Raw genomic sequence first — 19006 nt, 5'->3', positions numbered from 1 at the left:
ACGTCCACCTTGTCTTTCTTATGTTATTTCTTTGGTGGCTCCATGAAAGCTTTTTCCTTGAGTGCGTGTCTTCTATCGTTGCATCTTGATGCGCTCTTGTGTGGTGAAGATTATTTTCCTCATGCTTATCTTTACGAGGTTTTTGCCATCTTAATTGGCATCCCTCGTCTTGATGCGCCTTTCATCTTCTATCTTCACCGCGGGTTGTCACAAGCATAGGTTCTTTATATGCTTTTTAGTAAGCTTGTGAACCCATTTGCTAGTTGTGTGCGGGAATGATAGGCCTTGCACCGTATGCCTCATTCTTTCAAGACTTTATTGATGCTTAATGCTCATCCGTACATTAGTCTTCTCAAGTGCATTGCCTTGACTCACACACATCATTTTGGTTGAGCCCTTTCTTAAGTTGTCTCTTTTACTTGTTACTCAACCATGTGTTTGTTTCAAGTACTAGTCTTAGTTTCCTATATGCTCACTTGCACTTGTTGTTAGTTTCTATTGATTTTGGGGGAGCTATGATCCTATTGTGTGCACTTTGTATCCAAATACAAATATTCTTATGTGTGCACAAATCATGGGGAGCTTCTCTAGTTTCTTTAGAACACTCCTTTGCTCATATCATAATAGCCTTTATTCACGTGGCTCGTAGGATCTTTGGTCTAGTTGGTTCAATTGGTATCTTTTGACAGCTTGCATCAATTGGTATCTTTTGGTTGCTTGATTGCTTGTGTCTCTCTCGGTTATGTCTTTGTGGCATATCTTCCTTTAGCAATCTTGGTTCCTCAATATAGTTGGTCTCCCTCCAAGTATTACCTTTGGATATGTGTATGGCATTCCACTCTCTTGTTGAGAAATACACAACTTTTGGAGGAACACCTTTTATATTGGTCTTCTTAGCTTTTCACCCATTTTGGCAATCGATGCCAATGGGGGAGAAGTTTCAGAGAGTTTTGTGGAGAAGTCTTCAGAGCTTTCTCCTTGTTTTAGTTTTGTTCCTAAGCATTTGCATCTCATATATATGCATTATTGGTTGTTGCCTTGCATGGTGATGCATAATTCCTTATATAAACTCTCTTGAAAGTGATTGTCATTAATTACCAAAATGGGGGAGATTGAAAGGACATGCGGTGCCCCCGTGTGTGGTTTTGGTAATTGATGACAATCTCTATGGACTAACGGTTGCCTTGAGTTATATTTGAAGGATTTGTCCAGAGGATTGTCTTGAAGTCCATGTGTTGGTTTCAAGGAGTTTATGAGATGACCAAAGTGCTTTTCAAGGAATTATCCAAAGATTGGTCATGTGTGAGTTGAGCTTATTGCATGCATGTCTTGAAGAAGAAGATTGTGTGATCATTCATGGTTTACCTTCAAGACATCATCCAAATGAAGAGAGTTGGAAAGATTCAATGTTGATCAAGACTAAGTCAAGAGTGAATCAAGTTGATCAACTCACAAAGCGTAGAAGAAGTACCGAGAGGGATCAAGTGATCCCATGGTATGGTAAGCATTGTCCATTACGCTTTGTGTACTAACCCATGGTCTACGTGAGAGTTCTTTGTGGGGTTAGGTATGTTTCCATGGTCTTGCGTCAAGAGGAAGATCTCATACAACCCATGGAGGATGACATCAAGTGGTGATCGTCATCAAGTTTGCAGTGTGCAAGTTCAAGTGGAGCAACTCAAAGAGTGGCTCACCCATAGTGGAGTATGGGGGAGCAATCAACTAGTCTTCATCGAGCCAACACAATCAAGAAAGGTGGTCCAACTTGAGGAAGTCAAGATCGTCATCATCTAGCTCAAGTGGACTATGTGCAAGGCAAAGGTTTGCCCTTGATAGGTTTTCTATTTTACCGGTCTCATAGTGGTAGTTGGGAGACCGGGTTGTAGGATCGATTGCCGTACTATCAAGGGGGGCTCTCTAGGGAGTAGCTTGATCGTATCATTAGTCGAGAGCTCAAACCATTGCATCCTTGCATCATCTTTCTTGGTTCTTGTTTGGTTCCATTTGTGAGTCTTAGAGCTTATGGTCATCTTGATGACAAGCTTGAGTTCATCGAAAACGGAGTTCGCATGCATCTTCTATGATGTTTTCGGTGTTGGAGGTTTTACCGGTCTTTTCCGAGGAAGGGTTCTCACCATTTTATTATGGTCCTTTTCTCATTTGCTTCTTATTGATTATTTCTCTCAAGATTGTGTTAGCCCTTGTCATTAGCTTTCCAACAAACTTGGTTTCGTTGAATTCGGAGCTCGTATGCGAAAGTTGTGGCTGTTTTGATATTGCCTGTTTTACACAGAGAGGTTGTACCGCCCCATGGAGAGGTTGTACCGCTTGACCGGTACAACCGGTGTTTGGAGCGGTTGTACCGCTCCAAAATTGGTCCGGAGGTTGTACCGGTCATGTACCGCTCTACCACCGGACTGGTCTCTGTTGTGGTGCGGTTGTTGGGCGGTTGTGGGCCGGTTGTACCGCTTATTGCCTGTTACCGGTTGTACCGGTGCTCATAGAGGTTGTACCGCTCCTATGTTTCTGTACATAACGGGCAGATTCGTGGGGACCTATTTAAGGGGGTCTTCTTCCCCAATGGTTCCCTATCTCTTGAGCTCGTTTTTGCCCCCATTGTTGACCTTCTTTGAGCTTGCTAACTCTCAATCCCTCCATGGATTCTTGCTAGTTTTTGAGGGAAAAGAGAGAGGAGATCTAGATCCACATTTCCACCAATCACTTTCTCCTCTATGTGAGGGGAACCCCTTGGATCTAGATCTTGGAGTTCTTGGTGTTCTCCTTCTTGTTCTTCCTCTCATTTTCCTCCCTAGCATTAGTTGCTCCGGTGGGATTTGAGAGAGAAGGACTTGGGCACTCCGTGTGCCCTTGCCATTGCATTTGGTGCATCGGTTTGAGTTCTCCACGGTGATACGTGGAAGTGAAGTTTGAGAAGCTTATTACTCTTGGGTGTTTGGGCACCCTAGAGCTTGTTCCTCTTGGGTGCCTTGGTGCCCTAGACGGTTGGTGTTGTTCGGAGCTCAATCATTGTGGTGTAAAGCTCCGGGCAAGCGTCGGGGTCTCCAATTAGGTTGTGGAGATCGCCCCGAGCAATTTGACGGGTACCGGTGACCGCCCCCAAGGGTTGCCAAAGTGTACGGGTTCGGTGATCGCCCCCAAGGGTTGCCATTTGTACGGGTTCGGTGACCGCCCTCAAGGGTCCCTTAGTGGAATCACGGCATCTTGCATTGTGCGAGGGCGTGAGGAGATTACGGTGGCCCTAGTGGCTTCTTGGGGAGCATTGTGCCTCCACACCGCTCCAAACGGAGATTAGCATCCGCAAGGGTGTGAACTTCGGGATACATCATCGTCTCCGCGTGCCTCGGTTATCTCTTACCCGAGCTCTTTACTTATGCACTTTACTTTGTGATAGCCATATTGTTTCTTGTCATATATCTTGCTATCACATAGTTGCTTATCTTGCTTAGCATAAGTTGTTGGTGCACTTAGGTGAGCCTAGGTGCTTTAGGTTATGTGCTTGACAAATTAACCGCTAGGTTTATTCCGCATTTGTTCAAGCCTAAATCGTAATTATTTTAAAACGCCTATTCACCCCCCCTCTAGGCGACATCCACGATCTTTCATCCTCCTTCTTGATCCAGCAAGGGGGAAGGAGAGGTTGATGAAGATCCAGCAGCACGACGGCGTGGTGGTGGATGCAGCAGGATCCCGGCAGGGCTTCGCCAAGCGCAAGCGGGGAGGAGAGGTGTTACGGAGGGAGAGGGAGGTGCCAAGAGCAAGGGTGCGGCTGCCCTCCCTCCCCCCTCTTTATATAGGGGCCTTGGGGGGCGGCCCTAGAATATGCAATCTCCAAGGGGGGCAGCGGCCAAGGGGTGGCTTCCCCCCCAAGCCAAGTGGGGGCGCCCCCACCCCTAGGGTTTCCCAACCCTAGGCGCAGGGGAGGCCCAAGGGGGGCGCACTAGCCCACCAAGGGCTGGTTCCCCTCCCACTTCAGCCCATGGGGCCCACCGGGATAGGTGGCCCCACCCGGTGGACCCCCGGGACCCTTCCGGTGGTCCCGGTACAATACCGGCGACCCCTGAAACCTTCGCGATGGCCAAAACTGGACTTCCTATATATAAATCTTTACCTCCGGACCATTCCGGAACTCATTGTGACGTCCGGGATATCATCCGGGACTCCGAACAACTTTCGGGTTACTGCATACTAATATCTCTACAACCCTAGCGTCACCGAACCTTAAGTGTGTAGACCCTATGGGTTCGGGAGACATGCAGACATGACCGAGATGCCTCTCCGATCAATAACCAACAGCGGGATCTGGATACCCATGTTGGCTCCCACATGCTCCACGATGATCTCATCGGATGAACCACGATGTCGAGGATTCAATCAATCCGTATATAATTCCCTTTGTCAATCGGTACATTACTTGCCCGAGACTCGATCATCGGTATCCCAATACCTCGTTCAATCTCGTTACCGGCAAATCACTTTACTCGTACCATAATGCATGATCCCGTGATCAACCACTTGATCACATTGAGCTCATTATGATGATGCATTACTGAGTGGGCCCATAGATACCTCTCCGTCATACGGAGTGACAAATCCCAGTCTCGATTCGTGCCAACCCAACAGACACTTTTGGAGATACCTGTAGTGTACCTTTATAGTCACCCAGTTACGTTGTGACGTTTGGCACACCCAAAGCACTCCTACGGTATCCGGGAGTTGCACAATCTCATGGTCTAAGGAAATGATACTTGACATTCGGAAAAGCTACAGCAAACGAACTACACGATCTTTGAGCTATGCTTAGGATTGGGTCTTGTCCATCACATCATTCTCCTAATGATGTGATCTCGTTATCAATGACATCCAATGTCCATAGTCAGGAAACCATGACTATCTTTTGATCAACGAGCTAGTCAACTAGAGGCTCACTAGGGACATGTTGTGGTCTATGTATTCACACATGTATTACGATTTCCGGATAACACAATTATAGCATGAACAATAGACAATTATCATGAACAAAGAAATATAATAATAACCATTTCATTATTGCCTCTAGGGCATATTTCCAACAGGTCAGCACCGGTAAGTATCCCGATTATTATCACTTCGGGGTTAACGGATCATCACACATAATAGGTGACTATAGACTTGCAAGATAGGATCAAGAACTCTCATATATTGATGAAAACATAATAGGTTCAGATCTGAAATCATGGCACTCGGGCCCTAGGGACAAGCATTAAGCATAGCAAAGTCATAGCAACATCAATCTCAGAACATAGTGGATACTAGGGATCAAACCCTAACAAAACTAACTCGATTACATGGTGAATCTCATCCAACCCATCACCGTCTAGCAAGCCTACGATGGAATTACTCACGCACGGCGGTGAGCATCATGAAATTGGTGATGGAGGATGGTTGATGATGACGACGGTGACGAATCCCCCTCTCTGGAGCCCCGAACGGACTCTAGATCAGCCCTCCCGAGAGGTTTTAGGGCTTGGCAGCGGCTCCGTATCATAAAACGCGATGATTTCTTCTCTCTTATTTTTTTCTCCCCGAAAGCAGTTATATAGAGTTGGAGTTAGAGTCGGGAGGTCTCCAGGGGGCCCACGAGGTAGGGGGCGCGCCCTAGGGGGGCCCACCCTCATGGCAAGGGTGTACCCCCCTGGTCTTCATCTTTGGCGAGGATTTTTTATTATTTATTGTAAGATATTCCGTGGAGTTTTAGGTCATTCCGAGAACTTTTGTTTTCTGCACATAAAACAACATCATGGAAATTATGCTGAAAACAGCGTCAGTCCGGGTTAGTTCCATTCAAATCATACAAGTTAGAGTCCAAAACAAGGGCAAAAGTGTTTGGAAAAGTAGATACAATGGAGACGTATCAGAGAGCGACCACCGGGTTGTATCTAGCACTTGGAAGGGTGTGTTTTATTAAGTATCCGGTTCTAGTTGTCATAAGGTCAAGGTACAACTCCAAGTCGTCCTGTTACCGAAGATCACGGCTATTCGAATAGATTAACTTCCCTGCAGGGGTGCGCCACATTTCCCAACACGCTCGATCCCCTTTGTCCGGACACACTTTTCTGGGTCATGCCCGGCCTCGGAAGATCAACACGTCGCACCCTACCTAGGCACAACAGAGAGGTCAGCACGCCGGTCTAAATCCTATGGCGCAGGGGTCTGGGCCCATCACCCATTGCACACCTGCACGTTGCGAGGGCGGCAGGAGAGCAGACATAGCCTCCCTTATACAAGAGCAGGCGTTCCAGTCCAACCCGGCGCGCGCCGCTCAGTCGCTGACGTCACAAAGGCTTCGGCTGATACCACGACGTCGAGTGCCCATAAATGTCCCCGCATAGATGGTTAATGCGTATAGGCCAGTGGCCAGACTCAGATCAAATACCAAGATCTCGTTAAACGTGTTATCTTGAAATAACCGCGAACGTCGACCAGGGCCAGGCCCACCTTTCTCCTAGGTGGTCTCAACCTGCCCTGTCGCTTTGCCATAAAGATTCACACAGAGGGATGTCGGGAAAGTATGTCCTTCCAGCCCCCAATTCATGAATCAACCGCGGGTACTCCTCGAGCCGACCCGTCTTTTGTCACCACAAGTATCATATATTATGTATAAGTATATACCCGTGACCACCTCCCGAGTGATCACGGCCCGATAGTATATCATGGTAGACGGACAAAAATGTAGGGCCACTGATGGTAAACTAGCATCCTATACTAAGCATTTAGGATTGCCGGTAAGGTATCAATAGTTGTAGTAACAATGATAGGCTATGCATCAGAATAGGATTAACGGAAAGCAGTAAGAAGCTACACTACTCTAATGCAAGCAGTATAGAGAAGAGTAGGCGATATCTGGTGAACAAGGGGGGAGGCTTGCCCGGTTGCTCTGGCAAGAGAGAGGGGTCGTCAACACCGTATCCGTACTGGGTAGCAGCGGCGTTGGTCTCGGTGTCTAGCGAGAGAAGAGGGGGAAGAAACAATAAATATAATGCAAACAAAAGCATGACGATACATGACATGACAAAGCGTGATGCCAAGTGTGCCCTAACACGGTACGAGGTGGTACCGATGAAGGGGGAAAACATCCGGGAAAGTATTCCCGGTGTTTCGCGTTTTCGGACAGATGAACCGGAGGGGGAACGTTGCGAGTTCGGTAGGTTAGGGATGTGTGGTGGACGAACGGGCTGCGTATCCGGATTTGTCTTGTCGTTCTAAGCAACTTTCATGTACAAAGTTTTTTCATCTGAGCTACGGTTTATTTTATATTAATTTTAAAAGGATTAAATCATTTTTATGATTTATTTAATTATTTTAATGCAACATTATCCAGAATAGTTCTTGCTGACATCATCATGACGTCAGCAGTTGACCTGGTCAACCTGACAGGTGGGTCCCGTTCGTCATTGACACATTTAATTAGCAGGTTAATTAAACAGGGTCAATTAGTTTAATTAGTGGTTAGGTTAATCCAATCAGGATTAATTAGTTTAATTAATTCTTTAATTAAGATTAATTATTAATTATTAATTTTATTTATTATTATTATTATTTTAATCTCTTTTTTTGTTAAAACGTTCTGGGCGTGGGGCCCATCTGTCATAGGCCCCAGGGGCCTTAGCGGTTCGGTTGCTGCGGGCGCCGCGGGTGCGGGCACTGCCCGAGTGGGCGCATGCCCAGGGGCGCGCGGGGCGACGGACCCGGCAGGGCGCCGGAGCAGTAGGGGGCGGTGGCCACGGCGTGGCCACAACCGAAGCGGGGCGAGGCCGCGGTGGTGCCCGTAGCAGCCGGAGGCGGCGCTCGGCCGCGGCCCAGCAGGAGCTGCGACAGTGGCCGCGGGGAGGCTAGGCCGGAGCCGTAGTGGGAAGCGAGCGGTGACCGAAGGTGGCGCAGAGGGGCGAGGCAACCGTGGCAACGGGGCGCTACAGAGCGGGGGAGGCGAATGGTGGACGGTAGCGAGCAGTGGCCAGAAAGTTGGGGACGGTGGCGAGCAGTGGCCGCGTCGGAGAAGGAAGGGGGCGGCCACGGCGCGGCCCCGGTGCGGCCAGGCGTGGGGCGGCGAAGACGGCAAGCGGTGCGTGCGGGGGTTGGTTGGGTGCGCCGGGGCACGCAGCAGCGCAGCGGCGAGGAGGGGGGTGCGGGACGCATTGGCCGTGTGCTGGCCGCGGTGAGGCACGGAGCGGCCCACTCCGGCGACCATTTGGTCGGCCGCGAGCACCAGGAGGACGACGCGCAGAGGGACGTGGGCAGTGGTGCAGGCAGGGCGTGCAAGGGGTGGCCAGAGCGAGCACAACGACGACGAGCAGCGGGCGCGTGTGCGCGTGGTGGTGCACGAGAAGACAGATAGGAGGGAGAGGGTGAGCCCACGGGGGAAAGCAGGGAACGGGGCAGTGGTGCTCGTGGGGGTTGACGGGGACGACGGCGATGGGAAGGCAGGCCGGCAGAGAGGAGGAAGTAGGCCGGCGGGGGAGCTCCGGGCGCCGGCGTCGACGTACAGGGGCGAGGGGATCGGAAATCCTCCCGATCCAAATCCAATCGAGTGGGGAAGTGGGGGGGAGCGAGTGGGGCGACGTGGGGAAGCGGCTAGGCTTTCGGGGGTATGGGGAGTGCGGGGGAGAGTGGCCGGTTGGGCCGGCCTGGTGGGGTGGCCGACGGGGCCGGCTCGGTCGAGGCCCAGTGGGGGCTTTCTCTTTCGATTTCTTTTTTCTGATTGTTCTTTTCTTTTTAGTTATTATTCTTTTCTATTTATTTTTAGCTTCCTCTTAGTTTCTGTTTTATAAAAATTATCACTAGTACCTAAATTTGCATTTATAATTATACTACTCTCATAGTAATTATTAACCCAAAACAAAATAGTTTAATATTTAATAAAATCCAATACGTATGTATTTAATTGTTATAACTACTGTTTTAATTACCTAAGTGCAATGAAACCTTTTATAACAATGTGGTTTCTCCACCATTACTACTTATGCATTATTTGGCTCACTCCGAACATTTTAGTTTTAATATTTGAAAACTGTTATTGTTTGGTTTTACTTTAAAATTTGAAAATTTTAACTGGGTCTCGAAGTGACGCGAGTTTATCACAGTAACCGAGGTGACGTGGCATCATTAGCGGAGGTTCACTGTAGCTTAAGTACCCGGGCGTCACCCTCCACCCTCGTGGGCCCCTCGTGGCCCCCCTGACATACTTCTTCCGCCTATATATCTCCATATACCCTAAAACGATCGGGGAGCACAATAGATCGGGAGTTTCGCCGCCAGAAGCCTCCGTAGCCACCAAAAGCCAATCTAGACCCGTCCCGGTGCTCTCCATGATGAGGAGGGAGTAGTTCTCCCTCGGGGCTGAGGGTATGTACCAGTAGCTATGTGTTTGATCTCTCTCTCTCTCTCGTGTTCTTGAGGTGATACGATCTTGATGTATCGCGAGCTTTGCTATTATATTTGGATCCTATGATGTTTCTTCCCCCATCTACTCTCTTGTAATGGATTGAGTTTCCCCTTTGAATTTATCCTATCGGATTGAGTCTTTAAAGATTTGAGAACACTTGATGTATGTCTTGCCGTGCGTATCTGTGGTGACAATGGGATATCACATGATTCACTTGATATATGTTTTGGTGATCAACTTGCGGGTTCCGCCCATGAACCTATGCATAGGGGTTGGCACACGTTTTCGTCGCGATTCTCCGGTAGAAACTTTGGGGCACTCTTTGAGGTTCTATGTGTTGGTTGAATAGATGAATCTGAGATTGTGTGATGCATATCGTATAATCATACCCACGGATACTTGAGGTGACATTGGAGTATCTAGGTGACATTAGGGTTTTGGTTGATTTGTGTCTTAAGGTGTTATTCTAGTACGAACTCTAGGGCTGTTTGTGACACTTATAGGAATAGCCCAACGGATTGATTGGAAAGAATAACTTTGAGGTGGTTTTGTACCCTACCATAATCTCTTCGTTTGTTCTCCGCTATTAGTGACTTTAGAGTGACTCTTTGTTGCATGTTGAGGGATAGTTATATGATCCAATTATGTTATTATTGTTGAGAGGACTTGCACTAGTGAAAGTATGAACCCTAGGCCTTGTTTCCTAGCATTGCAATACCGTTTGTGCTCACTTTTATCATTAGTTACCTTGCTGTTTTTATATTTTCAGATTACAAAAACCTTTATCTATCATCCATATTGCACTTGTATCACCATCTCTTCGCCGAACTAGTGCACCTATACAATTTACCATTGTATTGGGTGTGTTGGGGACACAAGAGACTCTTTGTTATTTGGTTGCAGGGTTGTTTGAGAGAGATCATCTTCATCCTACGCCTCCTACGGATTGATAAACCTTAGGTCATCCACTTGAGGGAAATTTGCTACTGTCCTACAAACCTCTGCACTTGGAGGCCCAACAACGTCTACAAGAAGAAGGTTGTGTAGTAGACATCATTCCTCCCTTTGGAAGTTACCTCATAGGCGGGGGAGGCTTCAGTTGCTATGATTTTTACGAGGACGTGGTCGACGAGCGCATGTGCATCCTGGATGCGGGATACAACCACATTTTTTAAGATCATCATGCGTGCGACGTCCATTTTCGCATAGGCTGCCATCCAGATGCGATCAAGTAGTCGAGGGTGGCAGGTGCGGCCGATGGATGATTCAACCTTATGATGTGCGTTATCCTTGACCCACACAGAGTAGTGGCACACCATCTTCCAGAACCTTTCTCTCAGCACGGTCCCTTCGGTCTCACCGAGAAAGCTCTGTGGAGAGAGCTCAGCTGCATAAACATGGTCATTGAGGGTGATTGTGGCGGTGATGGGGAAGGGCGAAGAGAGGGGATGAGGTGACAACCACCTTAGGGCGAGGGGGCAATGGGGTGGGTGTGTAGGCGATACTGGTGGGGGCGACAGAGATTTTACATACCCATGTATGGGCGCGCTCCGGCAAAAAATGGGTGCATATAGGGAAAGGGTGCAGAATGTGACGGCGGCCATTAATTGGCGTTGTTCATAGTGAAAAGGCGTTTGCGGCATTGACACATGAGGAAGCAACAACTGTGCGGATGACTACGCCGTTGACCGATCAGCATGCGGGAGGAAGTCAATGTCCAAAACCTTGAAATATGAAGGCTTGCGAGCTCGATATGGAGCACACTGCATAAATTATGCCGGTCTATATGCATATAACAATTGTGCTAGAGCATCATTTTGGACCAAAAATCCTACTCTCTTATTTTTAACACTACTTTTAGAAGGGAGAGGGAGGTTGGTGGAATAGTTTGTTGTATTGCTTGAGCCTTGTGGGCATATATATAGGAGTACAATCATCTACTTGGAGTACAAAACAAGCCAGAACAAATCCTACTCTATCTCGTATTTACTAATAAACATTATACTCAACATCCCCCCGCAGTCACAATGGTAGCAATGCAGACGGTGAGACTAGAGAAGAATTCGAAGGCAAGCCGACGGACACCCCCCACGGTCGTAATGATCGACGCATCATGGAGTCGTGGCCGGAGTGGAAACCAACGAGGTTGCTCAAGCAGGCGGTAGACCTTTGTGCCGTTTGTCGATGTAGCCATGAGCGTGGGTGGTGGAGCCGTGGTCGAGGTAGCCGCGCGAAGAATGCCGTGGTCGATGTTGAGTCGGGGTGGCCGGTGTCGAGGAAGTCGCCGTGGAGCCGCAGGCGCAAGGGGGCGCCGAGTTAGCCTGGGCGTAGTGGTGTCGAAGTAGTGGTGCATCGGGAAGAAGATGTGGTTGACGACGCGTCGCGACGGGTTTGCCAAGCCCGGGGACACATCATGGATGAAGGCACGCACCGGTGTTGCCAGCACCGGGCATGCCTAGACGGACGAAGACGAAGTTGACGAAGCGCCGACCAGGCTTGCCAGGCCCGGGGACATGTCATGGATGAAGGCATGCATCGGTGTTGCCAGCACCGGGCATGCGTAGACGAGGGACCTGCACGACCTGTACGCCATGTCGGAGAAGTCGAAGGGGCCAGCAGAGAAGAACTCGACGACGATTGCGGCGTCCATCGGCGCGGGGCCGATGTCACCAACGGTGGTCAGAGTAGACGAAGTGGTCGGGGTAGATGACGGCGACGCTGGCGACGGGCTGGTGCTTGGACGAAGACGAAGGGGGTGGACGGGCGGCGGCGGCTAAAGAAGAGCGGCGGCGGCGGCCTGACGGCGGTGGTGGCGGTGAGGTTAAGAGTGCGGCGGCGATGCTCGAAGTAGGCGAAGAACCCTGACAGCATGACGAAGACCGGCACGGACGGTGGCGTTCCCGCGCCAAGGTAGACGGCGCGGCGCATACCATGGGAGGTCGACGCGCTGTGACGGCGGAGCAGACCGCAGGCCGCGGCGCTACGGCCCGAGGGGGCGACGGCAGGGACCGCGGGTCGCGACGCGGCGGCCCGAAGGGGCGACATAACGGCGGTTCGCGAGTCGGTGCAACCACGGGGACGGCCTCGAGGCGGCGACGGGGACCGCGTATCGCGACACTACGGCCCGAAGGGGCGACGCAGCGGCGACGCACGAGTCGATGCAGTTGCGAGGAGAACCACGAGGTGGCGGCGCTGCGGCCCAACGGGGCGATGCAGCAACAGCCCGATGCTTGATCGGTGGAGAGGCGTGCTTAACTCGGGGACGATCTTCACGGGACATGCGGAGGCGCGCGTAACCGACGGGCCAGGTTGGTCGCGCGACGGAGATGAGGCAGATCGTGGCGGCGAGCTAGTGATCAAGTCGATCGCGCGCGAGGTCGGGGACGCCGCTCGGTGGAGGCGTGGTGGCGGCGGAGTCTGAAATGAAGCGGGCGACGACGGACGGCGTGTGACGTCGTGCGGACGAGCTTGTCAGCACCAGCACCCGGGCTACCAAAGCAACGCCGGCGCCCGGGCAGTGAGGCCCGAGCGACCAACGGAGCAGTGGCGCCCGAGTTGAGGCGGCTGATGAGCCTGACGCAGCCGTCCCGACGCAGCCGAGGATGAGGCCGGCGAGGTAGACCGTTGGGCCGTCGTGCAGACGCGGCGGAGGCGGGTGATGTGGATCGATGGGCATGCCGACGTGCGAGCGACGGCTATGATTGGCCGTCGCATGGCGCGAGGCCGCCGGGTCGGGGTGATGCAGGTGTCCCGGTCGGAGCAGGACGGTGACGGCCGGCGCAGGGCGACGGGCGGACCGACGCACGGACGACGGCTAGCCCTGACGGGCCGCCTCGGCACGCGTGGCCGCTGGGTCAGAGGAAAGGCCGGCTGGTCGCGCCGGGGTCGGAGTAGAGGAGCTTGGGGTCGACGGCGGTGGTGGGCGACGCAAACCGATCAAGAATAGATTGGAAAACCAAAAAGAAACCATGAGATCAAGATGACCGGCGGGAGAAAGAAAACCCCGGAGTAAGGCTCGGGAAAAAGACTCTCTAGGGCAGCCGGTCAACACGACCGGCGGACGAACCCTAGGTGCGGGCGGCGCGGTCCCTGGCGGTGGTCATGTAGACCGACCGCCCCGGGGGCGACGCGCGGGTGCGGAAGCGGCGACGGCTAGGGTTTAAGATCGACTTGCGATAAATACCATATTAGAAGGGAGAGAGAGGTTGGTGGAATAGTTCGTTATATTGCTTGAGCCTCGTGAGCATATATATAAAAATACAATCATCTACTTGAAGTACAAGACAAGCCAGAACAAATCATAATCCATCCCATCTTTCCTAATAAACATTATACTCAACAACTACACTAATATAAAAAAAACATGAATATATGATGAGACGGGGGAGTAGCTATCATTCGTATGGCCCCCGCTAGAGTTGCTATAGTGTTGCAGGTAATGCCTGACACGGGTGGCATTTTTTTCTCAAGAATGAACGGACAGAAGAGCTTGTACATAAAGTATGACGTTCTTTTGTTGCCATTATGCACACGCTTTAGGTTCTAGCCTCTAGAATACACATTTGCTGCGTCACCGCTTATTGTCACACCAAACTTCTGGTACTTTATTAAGACATAATATATTTTGTTTTATTAAGACCCCGCCACCTACCGTTGAAAGCAAGGGACAGAGCATCATTCGAGCAGAGCTCACATCACAAGCAAGAAACAGAGCAAACAAAGCTTAGGTGCGCTTGTCATAGATTCCATCGCATAGCTTCATACTCCGTATATTGCACCACCGCTTCATAGCTGTCGATCGAAGCACATCCGCAACCGGTCGAGACAAGATGGCCACGAAGGAGCCGATCCCGCTGCTGACGCCCCACAAGATGGGCCAGTTCGAGCTCTCCCACCGGGTGGTGCTCGCGCCGCTCACGCGCTGCCGCTCCTACACCAACGTGCCGCAGCCGCACGCGGCGTTGCACTACTCGCAGCGGGCGACAAAGGGCGGCCTGCTCATCGCCGAGGCCACCGGCGTCTCCGCCACCGCCCAGGGGTTTCCTGATACCCCTGGCATCTGGACGCAGCAGCAGGTCAACGCTTGGAAACCCATCGTTGATGCCGTCCACTCCAAGGGCGCTCTGTTCTTCTGCCAGATTTGGCACGCCGGAAGGGTCTCCTCAAACGGTAAGTTAGGAGTTCATGGCATTTTGTGCTGATGAATTGTACTCCTTCCGTAAACTAATATAAAAACGTTTAGAATACTAAAATAGTGATCTAAATGCTCTTATATTAGTTTACAGAGGAAGTACTGAGTACCGTGACAATTTTTTTACCTGATCCTGCGATTTATTTGTGGCTACTAATTTTGGGCCTTGCTTACACCGCAAATAAAACAGAGTTCCAGCCGGATGGGCATGCGCCGATCTCCAGCACCGACAAGCAGATACCGCCTGATGCTGAGTCCGGCATGGTCTACTCCAAGCCTCGACGGCTTCATACAGACGAGGTACCGTTGATCGTAGACGATTTCAGACGGGCCGCTCGGAATGTCATTGAGGCGGGATTCGATGGTGTCGAGATCCACGGAGCACATGGGTTTCTCTTGGAGCAGTTCATGAAAGATAGCTCAAACGACCGTACTGACAGGTATGGTGGCAGCCTTGAGAACCGATGCCGCTTTGCCGTGGAGGTGATTGATGCTATCGTCCATGAGATTGGCGCGGATCGTGTCGGAATCAGGTTGTCTCCGTTCACCGACTACATGGATTGCTTCGATTCTAATCCACATGTGCTCGGTACCTACATGGTACAACAACTCAATAAGCACAAAGAGTTTCTTTATTGCCACATGGTAGAGCCTCACACGACCATTGTGGATGGTCGCATGCAGATACCCCATGGGCTATTGCCCTTTAGGAAAGCATTTAATGGCACTTTTATTGCCGCGGGAGGGTATGATCGAGAGGAAGGCAACAAAGTGGTGATTGATGGTTATACAGATCTCGTTGCCTATGGGAGGCTATTTCTTGCTAATCCGGATTTGCCTAAGAGATTCGAGCTAGATGTCCCCTTGAACAAGTATGACCGGTCCACCTTCTACACGCAGGATCCTGTCATTGGTTACACAGATTATCCTTTCCTTGATGACTCAAATACAGAGTAGTTCATTCACCCAACTTCAATTACTTATGTGGTTCACTTATGTAGTATGCAATGATTTATTCAATATGTGAGTTCACACATGTGCATTGTATAATTTTCACAAATAATTTATTTTTGTTTTCCACTGTAATGCCAAAATATAGGGATATTCATCTCGTGACAAATTTTCGTACGCATTTGTTTTTATTTTGGTACAAGGGTGGATTCAAATTTTTCTTCATTTTGAAAATAAACCCGAGAGATATGCGGTTGTAGCATGTAATGGTTTCACTCACTCATTCAAATTGTTCTCATTATTTAGGTTTTTGAAGTGGTGGCTTTGGATAAACTCATCCATATTCATTGGGATTGATCACTGACGGTAGGTAGAGGAAGGAGGGGCATTGGGCTTGGCCACCGATGGCGTAAGCACTTCCGTAGCGGTAGCGACACCAATAGGGCCTCTCGATTCCCATATTTCTTCCATCACTCGATCAATTATTTCTTGAACATTGATGCATTGCTTAGCTAGAAATCTCTAGTTAGGTCCCCGTAGCTATACATCTTCTCATCTTGGGAGGAGGCACCGACCATTGGGTCAAATAGCTCATTGGACTTAAGTACCACTTTCTCCCGTCACGAATCATCTAGTCTAGGGCAGTTAAACCACCAGATAGTTCACGAGCCTCTGATATCAATTGAAAAAATCAAGATGGACCTAGAGAGGATAAATAGGTATAATTAAAAATTTTAATTACTATATTAGCAATTTTATGAAAGTGTAGGATATAAATGTGAGCCTAACAATTGCTACTCCATCTATCCCAGTGGATAAGTCACATTAGGAGGTGCAACACGACCTGGGTGCAAGCATATTGAAGGAGAAGGAGAAACTGGACCGGTCCTCCTTCAAATCAAAGTTCTGATTTCTCTCTTATAAACGCAACATCATTCACAGCAGTTAAGATGATGTCATTTTAGCTACCCCATGCAGGCATTGCCGGATGTTCGCAACCAGTACTGACGTGTCCGCTTGCCTTTTATGATAGCGCAGTCCACTCTGGAGCCGTTTGTACCCAGGTGCACTCCGCCACCCTGTCGACGACCTCCACAGCGGCTACCACGCCCTACAGGTGTTCGATCAAATGTCATTGAGCTTATTTTCGGACCATGTCGTTTTTGCAGAGTACAAAGGATGGCGGGGCACTCGACCATGGATGATGAGTTGTTGTGCGATGCGTGGTTAGCCGTATCCATGGATTTCGTAGGCAGGAGCAGAGAGAGGACTTTCTGGCAGCAAGTGCACGAATCATTTCACGAATAAAAGCACATTGCGCCCTATGACATGCACATCATCCATGATCGCAATGTGAGGTCGTTATCATATCAATGGTACACCATCCGGCCCATGATCACCAAGTTTTGTCACATAGTTGCTCAGCTGGAGGCAAGGTGGCCATTGCAGGCGGCAAAGGAGGAGATCGCAAGCTTGACTTCTTCTTCCTCTACTTGTTGATTGAATCATTCATGCACTCAATGTTGCTCTACACATTGTGTAGCCCGTACGCGCTAACGTGATGTACCACAAGATAGAGGGACGACCATTTACGTACACACATTGTTAGATGAAGATGAAGGGGCAGTATGTGTCGGATGACATGACCCATCAAAAAACTTATTGGGCATCGAATTTGGGACACTGGACTTATATGCATGCTATGTATGAATGATTTTATGCTATTTTCTTTTTGAAATTTGATGAATATCAGCCGGTTTGCATGAATTTCGTCCACTAAGTTGAAACTTGGCTTGAAATGTATGTGGACAACGTTCAATGGCGGTCTCCAACTTCCGTGTCCGCGGACGGATCCGAGAAAAAATTTGCGGGCCACCGTTGGAGATGCCCTTATTACATCCATTTTTTTGCGGGAAACTGTCGACCTATTCATCTCCAATCATGGCAGTATAACGAACACCAGAAATAATAAAAATTACATCAAGATTCATAGACCACCTAGCGACGACTACGCGCACTGAAGTGAGCCAAGGCGCGCCGCCGTCATCGCCCCTCCCTCGTCGTAGTCGGACACAACTTGTTGTAGTAGACAGTCGGAAAGTCGTCATGCTAAAGCCCCATAGAACCAACACACCAGAATAATAACCACAATAAGGTCTTATGTTGTGGGGCGGAGGGAGTATACTTTCAGTGACTTTGTAAAAGTGTGATCGATGAGCTAGCTTTGTGTCTCATTTTTTGTTTGACACACGTATTTTTGTTTGAAGTGCACATGAGGGATATTATTGTGCTTCTTATACTGATCTGCAATTTACCATAACTTTTCGCATCCCCATACCGTGGTCTGAGAAAGATAACTTTGTAACGTACTCCGTATAAACTAACGTTAACCTTGTGGTCTGTAGTGTTAGAAGGGAGAGAGAGATTTTGGTGGAATATGATTCGTTGTATTGCTTGAGTCTCGTGGACATATATATAGGAGTACATTAGGAAATATGCATGTGCGTTGCAACGGGAGAAAAATAATATCTCAGCATTCCTCACATCCCCGCACACACTCTTCCACATCCTTTATGTGAACACAACGCGTGATCTATATTGTCGCTTATTCTCCTTCCTGACATCGTCGACGGTGATAGTTCAACCTTTTGTCGGTGGAACGATGTGGGCGGCGACCGTCAATAATGGAAGGAGATAGTCAGCATTAGTGCTCGGCCGCGTCGGTTAGGTGTCATCGGCTAGCGCCTCGCCTATAGTCACCTCCTCCGTCACCCAAACTATTGTCGGTGTTGCAATTTGCAAGTAAGTCTGCTACAAAAATTATAAACCTAGGCATGATATAAAATAGTCATATACATTGTTTCTGACCACTTGTTTTTTGAGAAATCGTCGAACGTTCGAAAATAAAGGTCGGACTTCAAAGAGCTACATAAATTAAATCATATAAAAATAACATGTCAGCATTCCCCACATCTCCAAACACATTGTTCCACATCCTTTATGTGAACACAACGCACGATCTATATTGTCGCTTATCCTCTTTTCTGCCATCGTCGGCTCGCAAGATCTAGATAATAGTAGGGTTGGTCGGCGTGGTGGCGACCACCCAACTGGTGCCTCTTTTTCCTCCGGGTCCGCCTCCATCTCAGAGTTGTGGTTGCGTCCTTATTTGGTTGCTACGCAGCGACCTTCAAGGCACAGTTGCTTTGACCACACTCTCCTACGACGATGTAACCGGATGGCTTACTAATTGCAGTGCATAAATTTTGTTTGATTGGCATAATTAGCACATAACCAGGCATGAATGTCCCTTTATTATCAGGGTTTATTCTCTTCGGCTAACTTTGCGCTCACGTACCCACAATTTTTTTATTAATTAGAGCAAAACCAGCATATTTTCTTCTATTAGCATGTGCCCACAATTT

At 49.3% G+C, this 19006-nt stretch overlaps 1 protein-coding gene across 1 annotated transcript; it reads left to right on the top strand.

Annotated features, from left to right (window-relative positions):
• The first annotated feature begins 14089 nt into the window (after positions 1–14089).
• Positions 14090–15750, top strand: LOC125524129 (12-oxophytodienoate reductase 1-like). Its single transcript, XM_048689203.1, has 2 exons — positions 14090–14608; positions 14821–15750. Exons 1-2 carry the CDS (start codon positions 14269–14271, stop codon positions 15585–15587), a joined length of 1107 nt encoding a protein of 368 aa, XP_048545160.1. The 5' UTR covers positions 14090–14268; the 3' UTR covers positions 15588–15750.
• Positions 15751–19006: the final 3256 nt, after the last annotated feature.

Source organism: Triticum urartu, chromosome 7 (assembly GCF_003073215.2).
Source record: "Triticum urartu cultivar G1812 chromosome 7, Tu2.1, whole genome shotgun sequence".
NCBI lineage: Eukaryota > Viridiplantae > Streptophyta > Magnoliopsida > Poales > Poaceae > Triticum > Triticum urartu.
This window is presented reverse-complemented; position numbering and strand designations above follow the sequence as displayed.

Coding starts and splice junctions, on each gene's coding strand:
- LOC125524129 (XM_048689203.1), top strand. CDS start 14,269: ATGGCCACGAAGGAGCCGATCCCGCTGCTGACGCCCCACAAGATGGGC. Junction 14,609..14,820: donor CGGAAGGGTCTCCTCAAACG/GTAAGTTAGGAG, acceptor CAAATAAAACAG/AGTTCCAGCCGGATGGGCAT.